General features: G+C 45.9%; 2 protein-coding genes and 2 long non-coding RNA genes across 6 annotated transcripts in view; 3 read left to right on the top strand and 1 right to left on the bottom strand.

The window, feature by feature from the left end:
- Positions 1-3,238: 3,238 nt before the first annotated feature.
- Positions 3,239-8,545, top strand: PFN2 (profilin 2). 2 transcript variants are annotated; one of them, XM_068200127.1, is made up of 3 exons: positions 3,239-3,514; positions 4,484-4,676; positions 6,832-8,545. In XM_068200127.1, exons 1-3 carry the CDS (start codon positions 3,383-3,385, stop codon positions 6,927-6,929), a joined length of 423 nt encoding a protein of 140 aa, XP_068056228.1. In that variant the 5' UTR covers positions 3,239-3,382; the 3' UTR covers positions 6,930-8,545. The 2 variants fall into 2 exon arrangements, with proteins under 2 accessions (XP_068056228.1, XP_068056227.1); XM_068200126.1 differs by having other exon boundaries at positions 3,248-3,514; positions 6,516-8,545.
- Positions 4,683-6,377, top strand: LOC137479657 (uncharacterized). Its single transcript, XR_011002419.1, has 2 exons — positions 4,683-5,871; positions 5,929-6,377. It is a non-coding gene; the product is annotated as an uncharacterized lncRNA (long non-coding RNA).
- Positions 6,789-17,016, bottom strand: part of RNF13 (ring finger protein 13) — a 24,780-nt gene continuing 14,552 nt past the window's right edge. For both annotated transcript variants that reach the window (XM_068200120.1, XM_068200121.1), the window contains exons 6-10: positions 16,494-16,584; positions 15,904-16,009; positions 13,793-13,886; positions 13,366-13,446; positions 6,789-12,081 (exon numbers count right to left, since the gene is read on the bottom strand). In XM_068200120.1, the coding sequence (XP_068056221.1) occupies positions 11,717-12,081; positions 13,366-13,446; positions 13,793-13,886; positions 15,904-16,009; positions 16,494-16,584 (737 nt within the window). In that variant the 3' untranslated portion in view covers positions 6,789-11,716. The remainder of the gene's footprint in view (positions 12,082-13,365; positions 13,447-13,792; positions 13,887-15,903; positions 16,010-16,493; positions 16,585-17,016) is intronic.
- LOC137479658 (uncharacterized) lies at positions 12,270-15,281 on the top strand. Its single transcript, XR_011002420.1, has 3 exons — positions 12,270-12,582; positions 14,031-14,128; positions 14,925-15,281. It is a non-coding gene; the product is annotated as an uncharacterized lncRNA (long non-coding RNA).

The raw sequence follows: 17,016 nt of genomic DNA, 5'->3' as shown, positions 1-17,016 counted from the left end.
TCCAACATCAGTTTTAGACAAAGTTCTGAACAGAAGCAAAAGACCAGGAATTGTTACAAGCTGCACAAAATCCTACCAAACTGTGGCTGTAGTGTGCAATTAAATTCCAGAAAGAACAACTACCAGGTGAAATGTAGGAAGAGACTAAAATGCAAGAAATAATGATTTCACAACTATTTACTATACGGCTATACCTTATAAGCAGTCCATTTCATATGTGAGTCTAGGCACTGATGTTAAAATGACCTACTACATCTATCAATTTTAACAGGGGTATTTTTATACATACATAAATATTTTGCTTCAGAAATGTCTCAAATTCTACTTAACTCTTATAGCAAAAAAAAACCTAACAACCCTAGAGGTCCCTGCTCTTACAATCTTTAACATACAGAGCACACCCTCATTTTCTTAAATCCAGCAGTCTCAAAGGTGCTGCTGCAGTAGTGCCTACACAAACAGTACTGTAACAATTGTATAACATAGCACACAACCAAATGGAGCACCTAAGAGTGAAAATAAAATTAAAGAATCATGATTTTCAGAAACACCACTGGTGACTGCTGAATCTGAAAATTATACATGCTGCCTGATAGCTTTGAAACATTAAATAATAGCAACCCAATTTAGACTTCACTGACTAAATATATTACTAGAGTTAGTTCACAAATAACATGACTAGAAGCTGAGCTACCAAGCAGGTGTGAAATCCTCTATTCTGATCCAACCATTTATGCTAAGATCCCAGACTTCCATGCAGTTATTTCCAATTTAAAAGCAGATGTCTGTATTCCCTGCATGGCTAACACAATCTGCACATCGAAACAGCCCTCACACCACTGATCACCTGGTCTGTGCAACTATCACAAAAGGTAATATTCCCTGTGAGGCAGAAGCAATATTGCCTGGGCCTCTCTGCACTCTGACATACAGGTGAAACACTCGTCAAAGAGGCAAAGCACTGAACCACCACCCGTCAGCCTAGCGTGGCTCTGGGTTCTGGGGGAGCAGCAGCTGCTCCCCGCAGCCTGGCCCAGCTCTGGGCTGGCAGTGACCATGGGTCCCTGCCTCCTGACAAACAGGACTAGATGCCAGTCTGCAAGGGTTCAGGAGGGCACAGATGCTGTCTGGGCAGAAGTAATGGACAACTGTATTGGAGGGTGAGATCCCTTCAGGCAAGAAGGGCATAGCCTTTGGCTAAAGTCCTGGAAAGGCACAGGTTCTCCTGTAAGATATCTTCATGCTTGTACCAAGCAGCCTGCTGTCCAAGAGAAGCCCACCTCTTATTAATCAAAGAATAATGATGCTAGCATAGCAAATAAGCAGCTCCAAAATCCTCAATGCCTGCCCCTGGGATCACGAGATGTCTGTCTCTATATCCATTAAATCAACTTATTAAAGTAACACAATTTGGAATCCTTATTGCAACTTGAAGACAATCAACAAAAGACCAAACACATTTTGGTTGAACTCTAAAACTAATGGGCTCATCAGCCTCCCATTCATTTCAGATGGATGCATTTCATTTTGTGCCAGTAAGAATGTTTAACTGGGACCTCCTACAGACCAGGAATAAATAGAGAAGTGACCCTCAATGGCATTTTTAGAAAGAAGAGAACCTTGTCTCTTTCCCATGGAAGGAAGCTCTGGAGGCAGGATGATGAAGGCAAGCCAAATTTCACAAAAAAGCTTTAGCTATTTTAAAAGCTTAAAACAACTTTAAAGACTGTAACTCATTGGTAGATACAGTGACATGAGAATATTTCTGGGATACATGGATGATGCTGTCCAAATTCAGAGAGGTAAAGGCACTGTGAAAACAAAATAGTGAAAAAAAAACCCTTATGGAGTTAAGGTAAAAGTTACAAATGAGTTCTTTTCCAAGTACCTAGCAATCCAAGCAATTAGTACTAAACAACACTCAATCCGATGACAACGGAACTAGGTTGTTAAAGGACTATGAAACCCTGAAGTGTGCTGTAGGGGTATCCATTATAAATACCTGGGGACTTAAAGTAAAGGAAAAGAAGGGTAAAGGGAAAGATAAAGGAAAGGTCAGGAAAAGGCAGATTCATTTATTGTATACTATGCCTTGGCATAGTCAGGTATGAGATCGAACTTCTTGAATTATAGCCACAAAGCTGCAGACATGGACAACCATGCCACATCCCACCAGTCTGCACTGCCCCAGGAATCACAACAGTCATCCAATAAAGCAAAACCACCTTGCTCAAAAGCAAGATGATCGCCCCACTAATGTCAGTGTTACGGAAAACAGAGCAATCGCCTCAAAACACAGAGCAATAAACACCCTTAAGGTGCTGATGAACACTCCTGCGACCCAGGACAGCCTTGGAGCAGCCAAGCCATCCTGCCCAGGGCCCAGTATCAGTGCAGCAAACCAATGGCACCAGCCTCGGGTGTTGTAAAGGAATGTAGAACTAAATTATTGCAATAGAGACTTGGTGAAACCCGGAACAATAAACCCCAAACTCGCCAGTTACAACCCCTTGTAGAAAAAAAAAAAAAAAATGTAGCAGATGCTGGTGTGTGAGACAGGGATGCACCCGTGAGGTCCGGGAGGATGAAGGGCACGGGCGAGGCAGGCAGGGGCTCAGCCCCTCTCCGAGGGGCGCGAAGGCAGACGTGAGATTATAGAAACGACACAAATGCAGCGACTGCCCGGGGCCGTAACGGCACAGCGGAGCGGGGCACGGGAAGGATGGGCCGCCGGACCCCCCGTGCACAGAGCGGGCACCGCTCTGCCCCACAGCCGTGACCCCTCCGGGCTCTCCCCGGGACCGCCCGCCGGGCAGGCGGCGCAGCGCCGCTCCCGGAGCCGCGGGAGCCGCGTCCGGCCAGCACCGGGCCGGGCTGCAAGGCACTACCGCCGGTACTCACCGATCCCGGCCGCTCCCGGCCTCCGGTGGGGACACCGGGGCGGCCGCAGGGATGTCCGGCCCCGCCGCGCCTCTGCCCCGCGCGATCCGAGCGGGCAGGGGAGGGTCCAGCACCGCCCGCCCCGCAGTTCCACCGGGCCGAGCCGCGCTGGGTCGGCGCCCCGCAGCAGTCCCGGGACTGCCCGCACCGATCTCCAGCGGCCGAGCGGCCCCGGGCCCGGGCACCGAGCACCGGGCATTGGTCCCGGTGCCGGCCGCAGCCCCGCCCCGGCCCCCGGCCCCGCTCCCCCCGACCGCGGGGGCGGTGCCGGCCGCGCCCCTCCTCCCCCCGCCCCCGGCGCGGCAGCGCAGGGCTGGGCTGGGCCGCGCCGCCGCCGCCGCAGCGCTCGGTCCGTTCCGCCGCCGCACCGCCGGGACCGCCGCCCGCCCCGCGCCCCCGGCCCGCCCGCTGCCCGCTCGCCCTCGCCCGCCGCCCCGCGACCATGGCCGGCTGGCAGAGCTACGTGGACAACCTGATGTGCGATGGCTGCTGCCAGGAGGCCGCCATTGTGGGCTACTGCGACGCCAAGTACGTCTGGGCAGCCACGGCCGGCGGCATCTTCCAGAGCATCACGGTGAGCGGGGCCGGCGGGCGCGCGGCCGGCGGGAGCGAGGCTGGGAGCGGGGCCCACGGGCCGCGGCCGGGGGACGGGGGCACCTTGCGGGCGAGGGGCGCGGGCCCGGCCGCCCGCGCCGCCTTTTTGTGCGCGTCGGGAGCGGCGCGGGGCCGGTCCCGCGGGCGGGGGCGGCGGCCGGCCCAGGGCGGGGGGCGCGGGCGGCGGGCCCGGTGCGGGGCGGGCGGCGGAGGAAGGCGGCTCGAACGCCGCCGCGCCGCCGTCTCCATGTTTTCTCCGCCAAGATGGCGCTCTGCCATTGATGCTCCCCCGCCCTGCCCGCCCGCGCCCCCGGCCCACCCGGCTCCGCGGCCCCGCCGCCCCACGAGAAGGGCCGTGCGCGGCGGCCGGCGCGGCTCCCCCGGCCCCACGCGGCCCCGCCCCGGGCGCGGCGGGCCCGGTCCCGGCCGAGGCGGAGCGGGGCCGCCTGGGCCGCGGTCGGGGGGCCGGGCCCGCCGTGACGCTGCACTTTGCGGCCGCCGCGGTGCGGCCGGGCCCGCGCCGCACCCCAGGCTCGGGCCCGGGGCCCTTCCTGAGGGGGAGGCGGAGGGGCCGCGGCGGCGGGAGCAGCCCGGGCCCCGCGGGCGGGCCAGAGCCGGGCTGATGCCGCTGCTGCGGGCAGGCCCCGGGCTGATCTCCCGGGACAGGTGCAGACAGAGTCCACGCCAGCCCGGGGTCAGGCTCCGACAGACGCCCTGCGCCGTTTAACGGGCTCGGGCCCGCCATCGCCGAGGCAGAGGCTCCCCCGCGCGCAGCGACCGCGGAGCAGCGCAGATTGCGCCTAACAAAGCCCTGTGTTCTGGAGCACTTCCTGCGGGGAGCGAGGGGAAATCACTGCCTCGGCCTCTCCACACGAGACAGGACCGGTTCTAAATAGAAATTGCAGCAATATACCCTTCCGTGCTAACTCTGAACTCTTTCCTTTGACAGCCAGGAGAAATAGATATGATTGTAGGAAAAGACCGGGAGGGTTTCTTCACCAATGGTCTGACCCTTGGTGCAAAGAAGTGCTCTGTGATCAGAGATAGCCTGTATGTCGATGGTGACTGCACAATGGACATCAGGACAAAGAGTCAAGGTGGTGAGCCGACATATAATGTTGCTGTAGGCAGAGCTGGACGAGGTAAGCATCCTTTTCTCTACCTTCAGATAGCTAAATTAGGAATATGACCCTAAGCATAGACTCCAGCTATTAGGAAAACCAAACTCCTGTATTTAATGGCTAATTTTGGGAAGTGATGCAAGGGAGTGGATGGCAGTGCTCTAGCTGAGTTCTGACTGAGAATTACACACATCCCCGTTCCCACCTGCATCCCAGCCCAGCACCAGGCTGTGCAGTAGTGAACAGGTCTGTGACAAGTAGGAAGAAGCAGGCTGCAGCTCCAAGCAGGCTTAGCTGGTATTCCATCACTTCATACCTGAAGCTCAGGAGGGGTCTGTTAATGACAGGCAGTGACTGCAAGCTTTCTCATTGTAAATTGCTTGATGGGAAGTTTATTCTGCAAAGATGTCAATCTCGGGTAGGAGCTGCTCCTACTTAAAAAGTTCTACACTAACTCTTCTTGCACTTCCTATTGAGCCTGCTGAAGTCTGTCCAGGCAGAAAAAGCCTGTCCAGTTTGGTACCACTGATAAATGTGCTTCATTCTCAGACACCTGCTCCTTGTGCTCTCCATTTAACTTCCAGTAAAACCTATTATGGGGCAGCCACCCATCTGGGGTATGTAATACTGCCTGGGAGTGCTGTGCCTTATGTTGGGAACACCTGGGCTAGCATTTTTGGGCTGGCTGTGGAACAGGTTCACGAGTGACAGGACTTTGCTAATAGGTGTAAAACCAAAGGCAGAGCAGAGGTGTGTAGGCTAAAGCCCAGGGCAGGCATGCAGGAAGAGGGTTGGCAGCACTGAAGTGAAACAAGCAGAGTTCTGACTTGTGAAATGACAATGAGAACTGTCTTAAGCTTTTATGAGGAAATTGCTATGGAGACAGAATCATAGTCGTTAAGGTTGGAAAAGCCCTTCAATATCATAGAGTCCAACCCTTCTCCCGGTGCGGCCACGGCCACCACTGACCCGTGTCCTCAAGTGCCACAGCCACAGGGCTTTTACATTCCTCCAGGGGTGGGGACTCAACCACTGCCCAGGGCAGCTGTGCCAGGGCTGGACAGCCCTTTTGGTGAAGAAGTTTTCCTAATATCCAACCTAAACCTTCCATGGCACAACCTCAGGCCCCAGTGTATGATCATGTGTAGGTAGACTGGCTATAGCATTCCCAGCTTGGTGAACAGTCCCTGGCCTGTGGCAGCCCAGTGCTCATTGTGTCCCCTTCCCTGTCGGGGGTATCTGATGGCAGCTCACAGTGGCTGTTGCTGGTGAGCCTCCAGTGTTCCTTTCACCAGATAACCTGGGGCACCTTGCTGGAACTGGGGGAGTGGGGAGAGCCTCAGCATGACAATTGTCCCTGTGTTTTGTCTTATGTAAAAAGTGTGGTTTATAGTTGTGTTATTGCATGGAAAGTCTCAGCCCAACTCATCCTTTGGGTTTTTCACCTGCATCAGGGCAGTTACTCTGGTTCCAGATCATGGGAATTTTCTTTTGCCACTCTCCAGTCATGCTTGCACACACAGTGCACCCCTGCTTCCACAGGTGTTTAAACTGCCGCCAGGATTTCCTTGGTGGGTGATGACTGATGGTGAGAGGCACCGTAATGCTTTTGTGATAGCTGGTGGCATTTTTCTTAGCAGTGGACTCTTAAAACTTCCACAGCTAGATAAAATCCCTGAGGATAGCTTGTACTTTCTCCCAGCCCTATCTACATCTGTGTTTTAACAAAACTGTTTAATTAGCTTAATACCCAAATACTAAATCTTGAATTTGAGGGTGTTTATTGCACTGCCTAAAACTTGCATTATTTCCATGTCTAACACACTCTTTTTAAAACTTTTTTTTTCTTTTCTCTTTCAGTCTTGGTCTTTGTAATGGGCAAAGAAGGGGTCCATGGAGGCGGATTGAATAAGAAGGCATACTCAATGGCAAAATACTTGAGAGACTCTGGGTTCTAGTTGTTAGGCAGACTGTTAAGTATTAGGGGAAGATTGCTATTAAACTTTCCTGGCGGTGAGCTTTAAACCTTACATTCTGGAAACTTTACTAGCAATGCAGGGTGATGGGGTATGAACCTGTGTCTCCTTTGTATCCCTTTGTTGGTGGGGAAAGGTGTTGTTTTTTTTTTCCCCCTTTAATTCTTTTCATTTCTGTTTTGTTTCCTTGTGTACTCCAGCATTGGTTATAGTCATGGGAAAGGAAGGTGTCCATGGAGGGGCACTCAACAAGAAAGCATATGAACTGGCTTTATACCTGAGGAGGTCTGATGTCTGAGCAGCCTCTCCCCATCCACCTAGCAGCTGTCTGCACCACCACCCGCTTGTGCTCAGTGCTACCAGACCGTAGATGGTAGTTTGTGTTTTTTTATTTACCATTTCCTACTGTCATAACTCCAGTTCCCCCTTGTTCATCTCTGTAACCACTGTAGGTAACCGAGCCCATCTGGCACCACCATGACGATGATATGCATGATAACTTGAAACTTGGGAGGGGAACACGCCAAGTGTAGGCTCTGCTTCGTCTTAGCAATTAGTATGATATTGACAGCTAAACCAACTGAGATACTAAACAAGGTGCCGATTGTACAATCTAATTTGATCAATGCCTCTTCAGCACTTTGAGCAAGTCACAGCTCACTAGTCTTCCTTTCACAGAGCACGGTTGGGAGGAAAAAAGTGTGTGCATATCTTCATTTCTGTCCCTCTCTTTGTTTCTGTTTTTTAAACCCATGTGTTTGCTTACACCCATTTTTATAGTGCCTGGTTTGTTTAACCAATTTGCCACTCAAAAGCTATTAATGTCACATTAGTTTTGTCATTGCACTTCACTGTAGGCTTAACTCTCTTACTTTTTCTTGATGTTGTCTGAAGGTTGTACTGCTTAACAAGTGCAATCACAAAACTATGAAAGGGTACAGATGTACTTCCTCCCATGACCTTAAACCACCATCCTAAGGACTCCCCAGACATTCCATCATTACAATAGCTCAGGCACTTTTTTTTTTGCCAGCTCCTGTTCTGTAGTTGACTTGTGCAAGGCCGCCACTGTGGCCATTAGCTAGCCTGGTATAACCAGCTGGAGTGTGTCTGGTTTCAGTTTCTCATAGGACCAATTTTAATTTGCAGCTTGGGGGTCGGGGGGTGGGTGGTGGTGTATTTGTTTTTTAATATGAAACTGCAATGTCATTGTGGAAAACTGCCACCTTCAGCTACCCTGGGAGCTCTGGCTTCAGTCTTTCTGCCATATCACTCAATGGTGCAGAGTTTGGCTGCTCTGAAGCCACTGTTTGGATGAAGGTCGGTAGTTTGTAAGCTAAACTGTCAAAATACCATTTCAAATTTAAAAATCTTTGTCTGGCCTGTCACACCCTTGCTGCAGAAATGATGGAGTGAGCTGCCTTGTGCACGAGTCATCTGAAAATGTCTGTAACTAAACTCAGTTCAGGCACGGTTCTGACCTGTATGTCCATTGCAAGAACTGCAGAACTCTGTATACTAAAGAATAAATGGGAGATGGTAGTGGTTGGAATAACTGACTTGGCTGTCTTGTGATGAATTTTTTAATATGTATTCTGTGCCATACTATTGTTAAAAAAAAAAAAGTGAACTGTTGCTATTGTGAGATGGATTTTAACTGACTCTGAGGGTTTCTTTTGACTGGCACTACCTTAGGGACATTCTAGTATTTGCTTCTATTGTTGGGCCTTGTGGATAATGTACAGATTTAAACAAATTCTTGTTGCTGATTTGTCCATTTCTTTCCCTGCACTTTGTTACATCTGGGATACAGTCTAACTCATCTGATTTAATATGCATTTCAAAAAATGCCATAACTATTAAAAACACCTTGTTTACAGACAGATGAAATAAATTTATTCCAACCAAACAAAATCAGACTGTTGGTAATTTTTTTGCTTCACACCCAGGAAATCCTCCGAGGCCCTTCAGTGCATGGCTGGCCACATTAGCAGGAGGTCTAAGTGCAGTTTTAAGTTTGGCAGGACAGCAGTAGTGTGATATGTGATAATGTAAGTGGTATGATATGATAATATGATAAATAGTGTGATAATATGACTTCAGTCAAAAGCCAGGCAGTCTTTGGGGTAGATCTTAAATTAGGAGATGATTTCTCATCTCTTAATTCCTCGTTTACCCAGCTCTTGGTGTGGGGTTCCCCTGCCCTCTGACTGCCCAGTACACCATTCCTAAACAAGCTGAAGGCACCTTTGCATCAGGCCTGGCAAAGGAGGCTGTGGTGGCCAGCCCAGGTCAGTACAGCCAGGGTGGGACTGTGCTTGCCTCACTCAGAGAAGGGGCAGATTTAAGATCTCCATTACCTTAAAGGATTGCACCTGTATTTGTTACTTCTGCTGAGAAGTCCTAAAAACACAGGCCCAAGGAGATGTGATGGTGAACCCTGGAGCTTGTGGGATGGGAGGACAGCTGAACCCAGATCATGGGAGGTCAATCTACCTTGCTGGGCCCTCAAACTAGTCAGGTGCTTCTGGACAGGACCTGAAAACACCTTTGTTTTCCCCTCCTTCCACACCTTCATCACTGGTGTCAGCTGCACCTGCTCCTCTGCTTGGCACTAGACCTGGGTCTAACTAACACCTTCCTATATATATATATATATATATAGTGTTCATACTCTCCCACTGCCAAGTGGCTCTGTGTCTGAACTGGATCTCCCAGTGCCAAAGTTAGAGCAGACCAACATGCACAGAGCACATTCCTGTTCAGTAGTAACTGGTACAGAGGATGCAAATCTGCTTCCCTCATAAAACACATGTGAAGCTGTGCTCAGTGTCTGAACACAAAGTTGCACTCACCCTCTGCAGAACCTCGGTTCTCCCTAGTAAGGAGGAATGAGGATATTATATTCCAAAAGCTGCTTCTATGGTAAGGCCAGAGTGGATAGAATTGACTATAGCAGCACCCCAGAGCAGAGCAGCTGCTGGCAGCGCACACCAGGTACTTGTCATCACATTCCTTAGTGTGACATTGTTCCTTTCTGACCAATTCCCCTCTCTTGGGGTGTATGTCACCTGTATACTTCTGCTTGGTTAAGAATTAGGTGGTGTTCAAATTACTATTTCAAATGCATTTGTTTGTGAGTTTTCCAAGCATAACTGTCTGCAACATTGCAGGCACTAGAATTGTGTAAGAGCATATTACAAAGTTTAGGTCAGTTCATGGTTCTGGAACTCTTCAGATTTTGGGGGCTGCTCCTGGATACAATAATGAATAATCATATGCACTCACAGCAACAGCAGGGACCTATTTTAAGAAACATTTTTCAGCATAGTAATTACATTTTCAGAAACCATTTTCCCATTTGGACTCACCTAGACATATGCACGCTGAAGGGGAATTTTGCCTTGTGAAAATATACCACTACACTGTCATTACCCCATGGCTGCTGGCAGCAGTGGTTTGGAGATGAATCATCCTTTCGTTATTATCCTTTTGCTGTGCCTCATTGTGCAAAATAAACTTTTCCATGCTCTCAGCCAGGCCCAGAAAACAGATCTGCACTGCAGGGTGTGTGGCTGCAGAGAGTCTAAGGTCAGAAACCACATCTGGGACCACCTCACCTGCTATGGCTTGTCCAGGGTTCTGGCACGGGGCTGTGGTTCTGCAGGCGCTGCCAGCTGGGTAGGAATTGTTCAGAGCACCCTGGTCTTCCTCCCACTCCCCCAGGCAAACTACAGACTGGCCAGTCCAAACTCCTCATCAAGCTAGAAGTGAACAAAGATGAAGGTTTTCTGCATAACTCAGACCCCTGCACATAGCACTGGTCAGTGCAACCCCTTGTACTGTGGTTCACAGTATGATGCAGGAAACATCTACTCAGGCTCCCAACAGTTCCATGTTACACATCTTCAAAAGCACTTCACCCTCAGTAATGGAGGCGAATACTCAAGGTCTCAAGTGAAGCAAAAGTTCAATAAACTCCTTCTGATATTTAAAGTGGAAAACATGTTTATTAACATTCTTTCAAGCTTTCCTTAGTCAAGGCCATATAAAAAAATCTCCATTTGAGTATATGCATGGTTTTACTTTCTACATAGTTACAGAGGTATTATATAGATCTACCTTTTTTTTGTGATACACTGGTAAGTACTGAGTTCTGTGAGACTGGTGTAAGCACTTGTTTTCAAATCAGGTATTTGAAAAGAACAATTTTTATATACAGTTTAGCAGACTAATGCAGCATAAAATGCTCTTAGTGAGAGGTATATGAGCCAAGGATCAATATAATACTTACCCTAAACTTCTTTTTCTGTGTGGAACAAAACCTCTGTCTTGGTTATCTCCCAACTCCCACCTCCTCACTGGAAACCAGACAACAAAGTAGTAGCAAGGAGGGATAATAATGTGCTTATGGTGGACCTGACCTTGTGAATTGCTCAAAATTAAACACATATTCTAAGTTTCCTCATCCTGGGAATTGCTCAATGGAAGTGCTTAAACTCAGCTACCATGGCAAACTCCAAAGGACTATTTGAAATCACTGCGTTGAGATAAAAGTGGAATTTCTTCTGCTTTGTTTTAACATATCAGCACATAGCATATTGATCTGCTCTACTTTTTCCTTTCAGCAGTGATGACAGTTTTTAGGAAAACTATACAAACATGCAAATACAGTTCTTGTTGGGCCTAAGGGGTAACACATATCTACATGTAATAAATATTGCTCTCAGGATGACCCAGTTGTAGCTACAAAATGGAAATAAAAGTCCTTTCAGAGAAATCCCATTTCAACAGGAGACATTTAGAGTCTCTGCGATATTTCAATTGATATAAACTATTAACATTATTCATTAGCATTGTGAAGTCCAGTTTAACTGTTGGTTTTGAGAAGACAGAATGTGTGACTGAATACCTGAATCAAAAATAAACCTACCTGTAATGATTTAACCAGAGTACTACTACATGAACTGCTGCTCCTATCAAAGAAACCAAATGGGTTACAGATTAGAAGAGATTCCCTACGCAAAGGTTTGTAAATAGCCTTAAGAACCCTTTTGTTCATACACCTATGGGTCATTAGTAGTCTCAGACAGTGTTTGCCACTCTGTACTCCCTGTCCTCACTGGGCTGCAGCTGAACCACTACACTTTCTTCATTCATCCCATTTTCCGCATCACTGCTATCAACATTGTCATTGTCATCCTCCTCATACTCCGAGGACTCGGTCATGTTCTGATGGGAATGGGACTCTGACAGAGCCCCGAAGGACTGTGTGCTGACCGAGGCCAAAGGCCTGAGCAGAGGAGTGTTCTCAGACACTTCATTCTCCTCTTGGCTGCTGTCTGTCTCCGAGTCAGAGTCCCCCTGGGAAGGGACCACTTTCTGCTTACACACAGGACAGGTTTTTTTTGTTTTTGTCAGCCACGGGTCCACACACTTGCAGTGATACGCTGTTAGAAAACAAAATACGAGGACATAATTATAATGGTGAAAAGGACAGGGAAACCTGCTAAACTGTTTCTGTTCAGTGACACAGAAGAATTTTAGAATGTAACTCACACAGAGAATTTTAATGCCAAATTTGTTGGTACATAGATTGTATGAAACACCTGATGGCTTATGATCTGAGTCACGTGGGTACATGCAATGAATACCTGTGTTTTCTACTGAGTGAATGAGAGCAGTAGTACAACAGGCCACATCTGATGACAAACCTTAAAGCTTTTCGAGCAATTCCATCCACTTTGCAGCAGGCGTGCCCACCATCATCATCCTCACATTGCCTCTCACCGCCACACCAACATGTATCAAAGCACCTCATTATTACATGACATTATCGCATGATTTTGTAGATCTTAAAGTAGGTCTGCAATTGGCACTGCAACTAGACAGGCCATGTTTAAAAAAAAGTATTTGTCTTACTTATAGTATTAAAATTTCAGCTCTTCTTAGTAAGAGAGACTTTACTCGGCAAAGAGCTTGTATTTACATGGGCCAGCAATGACATGTTTAGTACCTGGTCAAGCACACTGGAAACATGTTCTCCACACAAACTGATGGTAGGGCTTGATGGTGTTCAAGTTAAATTACCTCTGCAGTCCCCCACTTGGAGAGATGCCATGGACCTGTTCTTTCTCTTTTGAGAAATCCTTGTTTGTCAGCCTAGTTTGAAATTAGTTTTATAACTGAGGTTCTAAAAAGCTCAGCCTGTAGCCTGCTGTGCTGGCAGTGTGTAGAAAGCTGTAACATGTCTGCAGTGGGCCGGACTTGAGAAAGACTGTCACAGGGAAAATATTTCAATAACTGACTTCCAAGTGCAGTCAGGCAGTGGAGTGCACGGCTGCAGACTCCACGACAGACCCATCCCTTCAGCTGCACCTGTAAGCCACCAAGAGCTCAATTAAGTTTTGTGGTTTATTTGTCTTGGGGAAAGTGAAGGTCTATTTATTTAAATGTAAAAGTATTACAATAAATATGGGTACTCAGGGGACAGCATCAAGCTCCAATTTTCTTTCATGTGTATATCCAAGGAAACTACAAAGTGGGAATGCTAGCTTTTTAGCTTTTAAAATGAGAAAGCAAGCTTTCACTTCTCCCACTTTGTACATTCATTCTGGCATATTAGCAAAATGGAATTTTATAAATCACTAACTAAACATATGCACTGTAGGTTTTGGACAGTGTTTTGGAAAGCTGTTTTAATCTAAATTCAAACCTAAAATACAGTTGTTTACCATGAGAGCATGGAAGGATCCTGAGCTTGTCTCCATCCTCATATTCATCCAGACAGATGGCACACACATCATATTCATCTCCTACAGCATGTAATTGAGAATTAGTTTGACTTTAAAGGACTTGCAGCAGACCCCCCTGACACGCACACGAGCTTGGGAACTTTCATGCAAATTCTGTACTGATTTTTTTTAAGCAATATTTTAATGCTCAGCCAAGTCAGCTCTGCTCCCATTAAAGAAGTGTTAGAACTCCTCTATTTCAGTGAGAGCAGGGTCAAGTAAAATGTTTTGTATGCTTTCACTCAAAACTATCTATTTCAAGGTGACACAAAATTATCTCTGAAACTTAATACCCCTTTGATTTACAAGGTTTTTGGAGTTAAAAACAATATGGTCCAGTAAGTTAGACACAGAATGATCCACTTGCCTTTCTTAAACTTATGTACAGGAAGTTTCTTAAGCTGATCCTTCCTAAGCCGATTCCTTCTTGCTCTGTGTCTGTCCTGAACAAATTTTGTTATCTAGAAACCGACAAGATAACATGAACAGTAAGTTATACCAATAAAAGAGCAATAAAAGTTTTGATTTATGAAGCTTTGCAGTAAGTTGGTCAAAAAAGAACCCCAGCTAACACAGAATAACTTCTTCCCTTGCCTAAACACAAGGATGAAGCCAAACAAGCCTAAATTACGTTCTCCATGAACATGGCACTTGGAACTGAGAATACACAAGGGTTTTTTTGAGAGGAAAGAGAAACAAAAAGGTATGTATCCTACATAAAATAATGGTCATTGCTGCAATCCTCTCCTGAGGCCTGTGAAAAGCAGGAAGCATACTGCATAGCAAAACACAATTCAGTAAGTTTGAACAGTTTTCCTTACAGATTTAGATTATTACAGCTCTTTTAGGATTATTCCCACATTCATCAAAACTGTTTCCACATTAGCTAAAAGAGTAGTTTGAGAAGTAAAGGGTTTACTTTGAGTCATTGTTGCATGTTATACTATGCCATACTAAGATAACTCAGTAAAAAAAATAACTAAATATCTAGTAATATGAAGCTCTCCAAATAACTATAATAAATATTCTGTTTCCATTTTCTTAGTAGTTCTGAATGCTATTTCTGTTTAATTTCTCAATCTAGCACCTGTGATACAACATTTTTTCATATATGACGACAAGCAAAGAAATTAACAAAGGATATTTGAATCTAAACTGTTCATTCAGGCCCTTTCACCACAGCTAAACAGTAAGCTGTGTGCACAAACTGCAGTTTTTCTGCTGTAATCCAGATCCTTAGTGACAATCAGAGTCTCATGTAAATCTCCTAGTTAAAAACAAGATTGTCTCAAACAAGCAGGGACAGAATCAGGAAAGAGTGAGGACCAAATCCAACCTGGAACCTCCCTGGGATCAATTTCACCGCACCAATTAATTGTCCAGTGCTCTAGTCTGTTGAGCTGTCTCTGTGAAGACCTCTCCATATGCAAGCAAATCAGTACCTCCTAGTTTAGTATCTTTGGCAAATTTACTCAGTGTGTATTCAACCCCCTGTCCAGGTTGCTGTCAGCAGCACCTCAGAGAACTGGTCATAAAGCCGAACCCTGATGAGCACCACTGCAGCCCAGCCGCCCAGGTATTACCCTTCACTGCAACTCCCTGAGCACAGCTCACACTCTGTCCTGTGTACACAATTAGCTTTCATGAGGTGGCTTTGTGCAGAAGGACACTGTAAAAGACAGCAGCAAAAATTTTGCTAAAAAAAATTCATCTTCAGGTGATCATTCTGCTTTGTTTTGAGAGAGCTGCTGCAATTGCAATTGTGCCAAACATGCCCAGGATTGTCAATTAAATATATAACTTGCAGTGCAAAAAATACTAATGCAGAAAAATATTTTAAGTGAGTATTTATACAACAGTTGATGCATTACTTTCTTTTTATTAGACGGTAAAATAATAAATTTGGCACAGATTACAGAAAAATGGGATGCTGAGTATCCCGAAATATGTAGCTATGCTAACTTCCCATTTCAAGGAGAGATGTCCCAGCTGAGAACCCCTACAGGCAATGCATGTGCTGAGATCAGTGCTCTGTGCTGTGATGCTCCGTGCTCACACACTCATAGCTACACCTAAGTGCAGTACAAAACAGTGAGCCCTGCACCCTGGAGCAGTGGGACTAATGATTATTAAGTTTGGTAAGGTAGGATATGCTCTCAGTGTACAGGAGAGTAAGGACAGGTCATTCCGTGGGGCCAAAAAATAAGCACTTGTGGAGTTCAGAGTGGCAGTGAGGACAATTCATACACGCAGTTACACACTAGGGAGAACATCCAGAAGGCTCCTGATAGCCCTTTGACAAAATCCTGCACCCATCTGTTTTATTGATAACTAAATGATTACATGTAAGCATGGTACAGGTATGTGCAGTACACACAGCTTCACTCTTCCTTTAGTGTAGACCTTCCCTTAACTGCAGTGTGTGACACTTCCTTGATGATTTGAAAGAAAAAAATATTATTAAAAGAATAAACTTACCATAAATATGACGATGAGAATAAGACAGATCCCTACTATTATTAGGAAAGGGATTAAGTAGTACTCCAAAGGAAGACTGAACTCTGGGATTAACACAATGTGGCCACTGTGGGGAGGAAGAGATAACACTTTCTAAATTAATGAGAACTTAATGAACAAGTTGGGGAATAAATACAATTAAAAAAAAAAATTGTCACAAAAAAACACACTTACAGGAACCCTACCTGTGCACAACAACATAGAAAATTCAGTCCATACCCACACAACGTAAAGATAATTAAAATTATATAACACTGTTCCTTAGAACATTTTTTGAGTTAAAACTATTTACTGACCTCAATGAAACCTAGAGAAACCAGGAAAACCTCCTCATAGCTGCTTTGACAGCAGAATGAAAAAAATATAACATGACTATCAAAAGACACAGTGAAATTATTATTTACTAAAGCATTACAGGTTGCTCTCAGGCACAAGACTTCATCTGAAACACCTATAACCTCTGTCATCACAGCATCCTACTTTAAAGCCATATTCAAAAGAGATAATGATCTAATGCAAGGAGTAACACAGATGCATGCGAGTTAACCTACCCTTTATCGTAAGTAAACTCCTCTTTAAGAGAATTAGCTGATGTCTCACCAATAAAGACAGAAGGAATGTCAATCTTCTTTAAAACCTCAACTGTATAAAACAAAGTAGGAAAATAAAACTATTATTACATGTACAATCTATGGGTACTCAAGATACAAGACCTGAACATTAGGAGACTATCACAACAGGAAGATATTTTAACACAGTGACATCCAGACCAACACACATGCATGTTACAGCTTTACTTCATATAAGTACTATTATTTTCCCTACACAATTTCTGGGGAATTTATTGCAGGTAGAAAAATCAAAATTCCTAATGAAATAAAGGGAGTCTAAAACCAAAATAAGCTGACAAAACTGGATCATAATTTTAACTAGAACACCATTCTCCACTCAGAGATTCAAGCAAGTCACATAGCTCCATTAATTTCGAGAATTTCTGGCAACTTACACGATATTGTGAACTGGTTCTATAAGTTTTAATTAATCTGTCTTCCCTCCTTTTCACCCCAAACATAA

This window comes from Anomalospiza imberbis, chromosome 10 (genome assembly GCF_031753505.1).
Source record: "Anomalospiza imberbis isolate Cuckoo-Finch-1a 21T00152 chromosome 10, ASM3175350v1, whole genome shotgun sequence".
Lineage (NCBI taxonomy): Eukaryota > Metazoa > Chordata > Aves > Passeriformes > Viduidae > Anomalospiza > Anomalospiza imberbis.
Note: the sequence above shows the minus strand (reverse complement) of the source record. Positions and strands in the feature narration are given on the sequence as shown.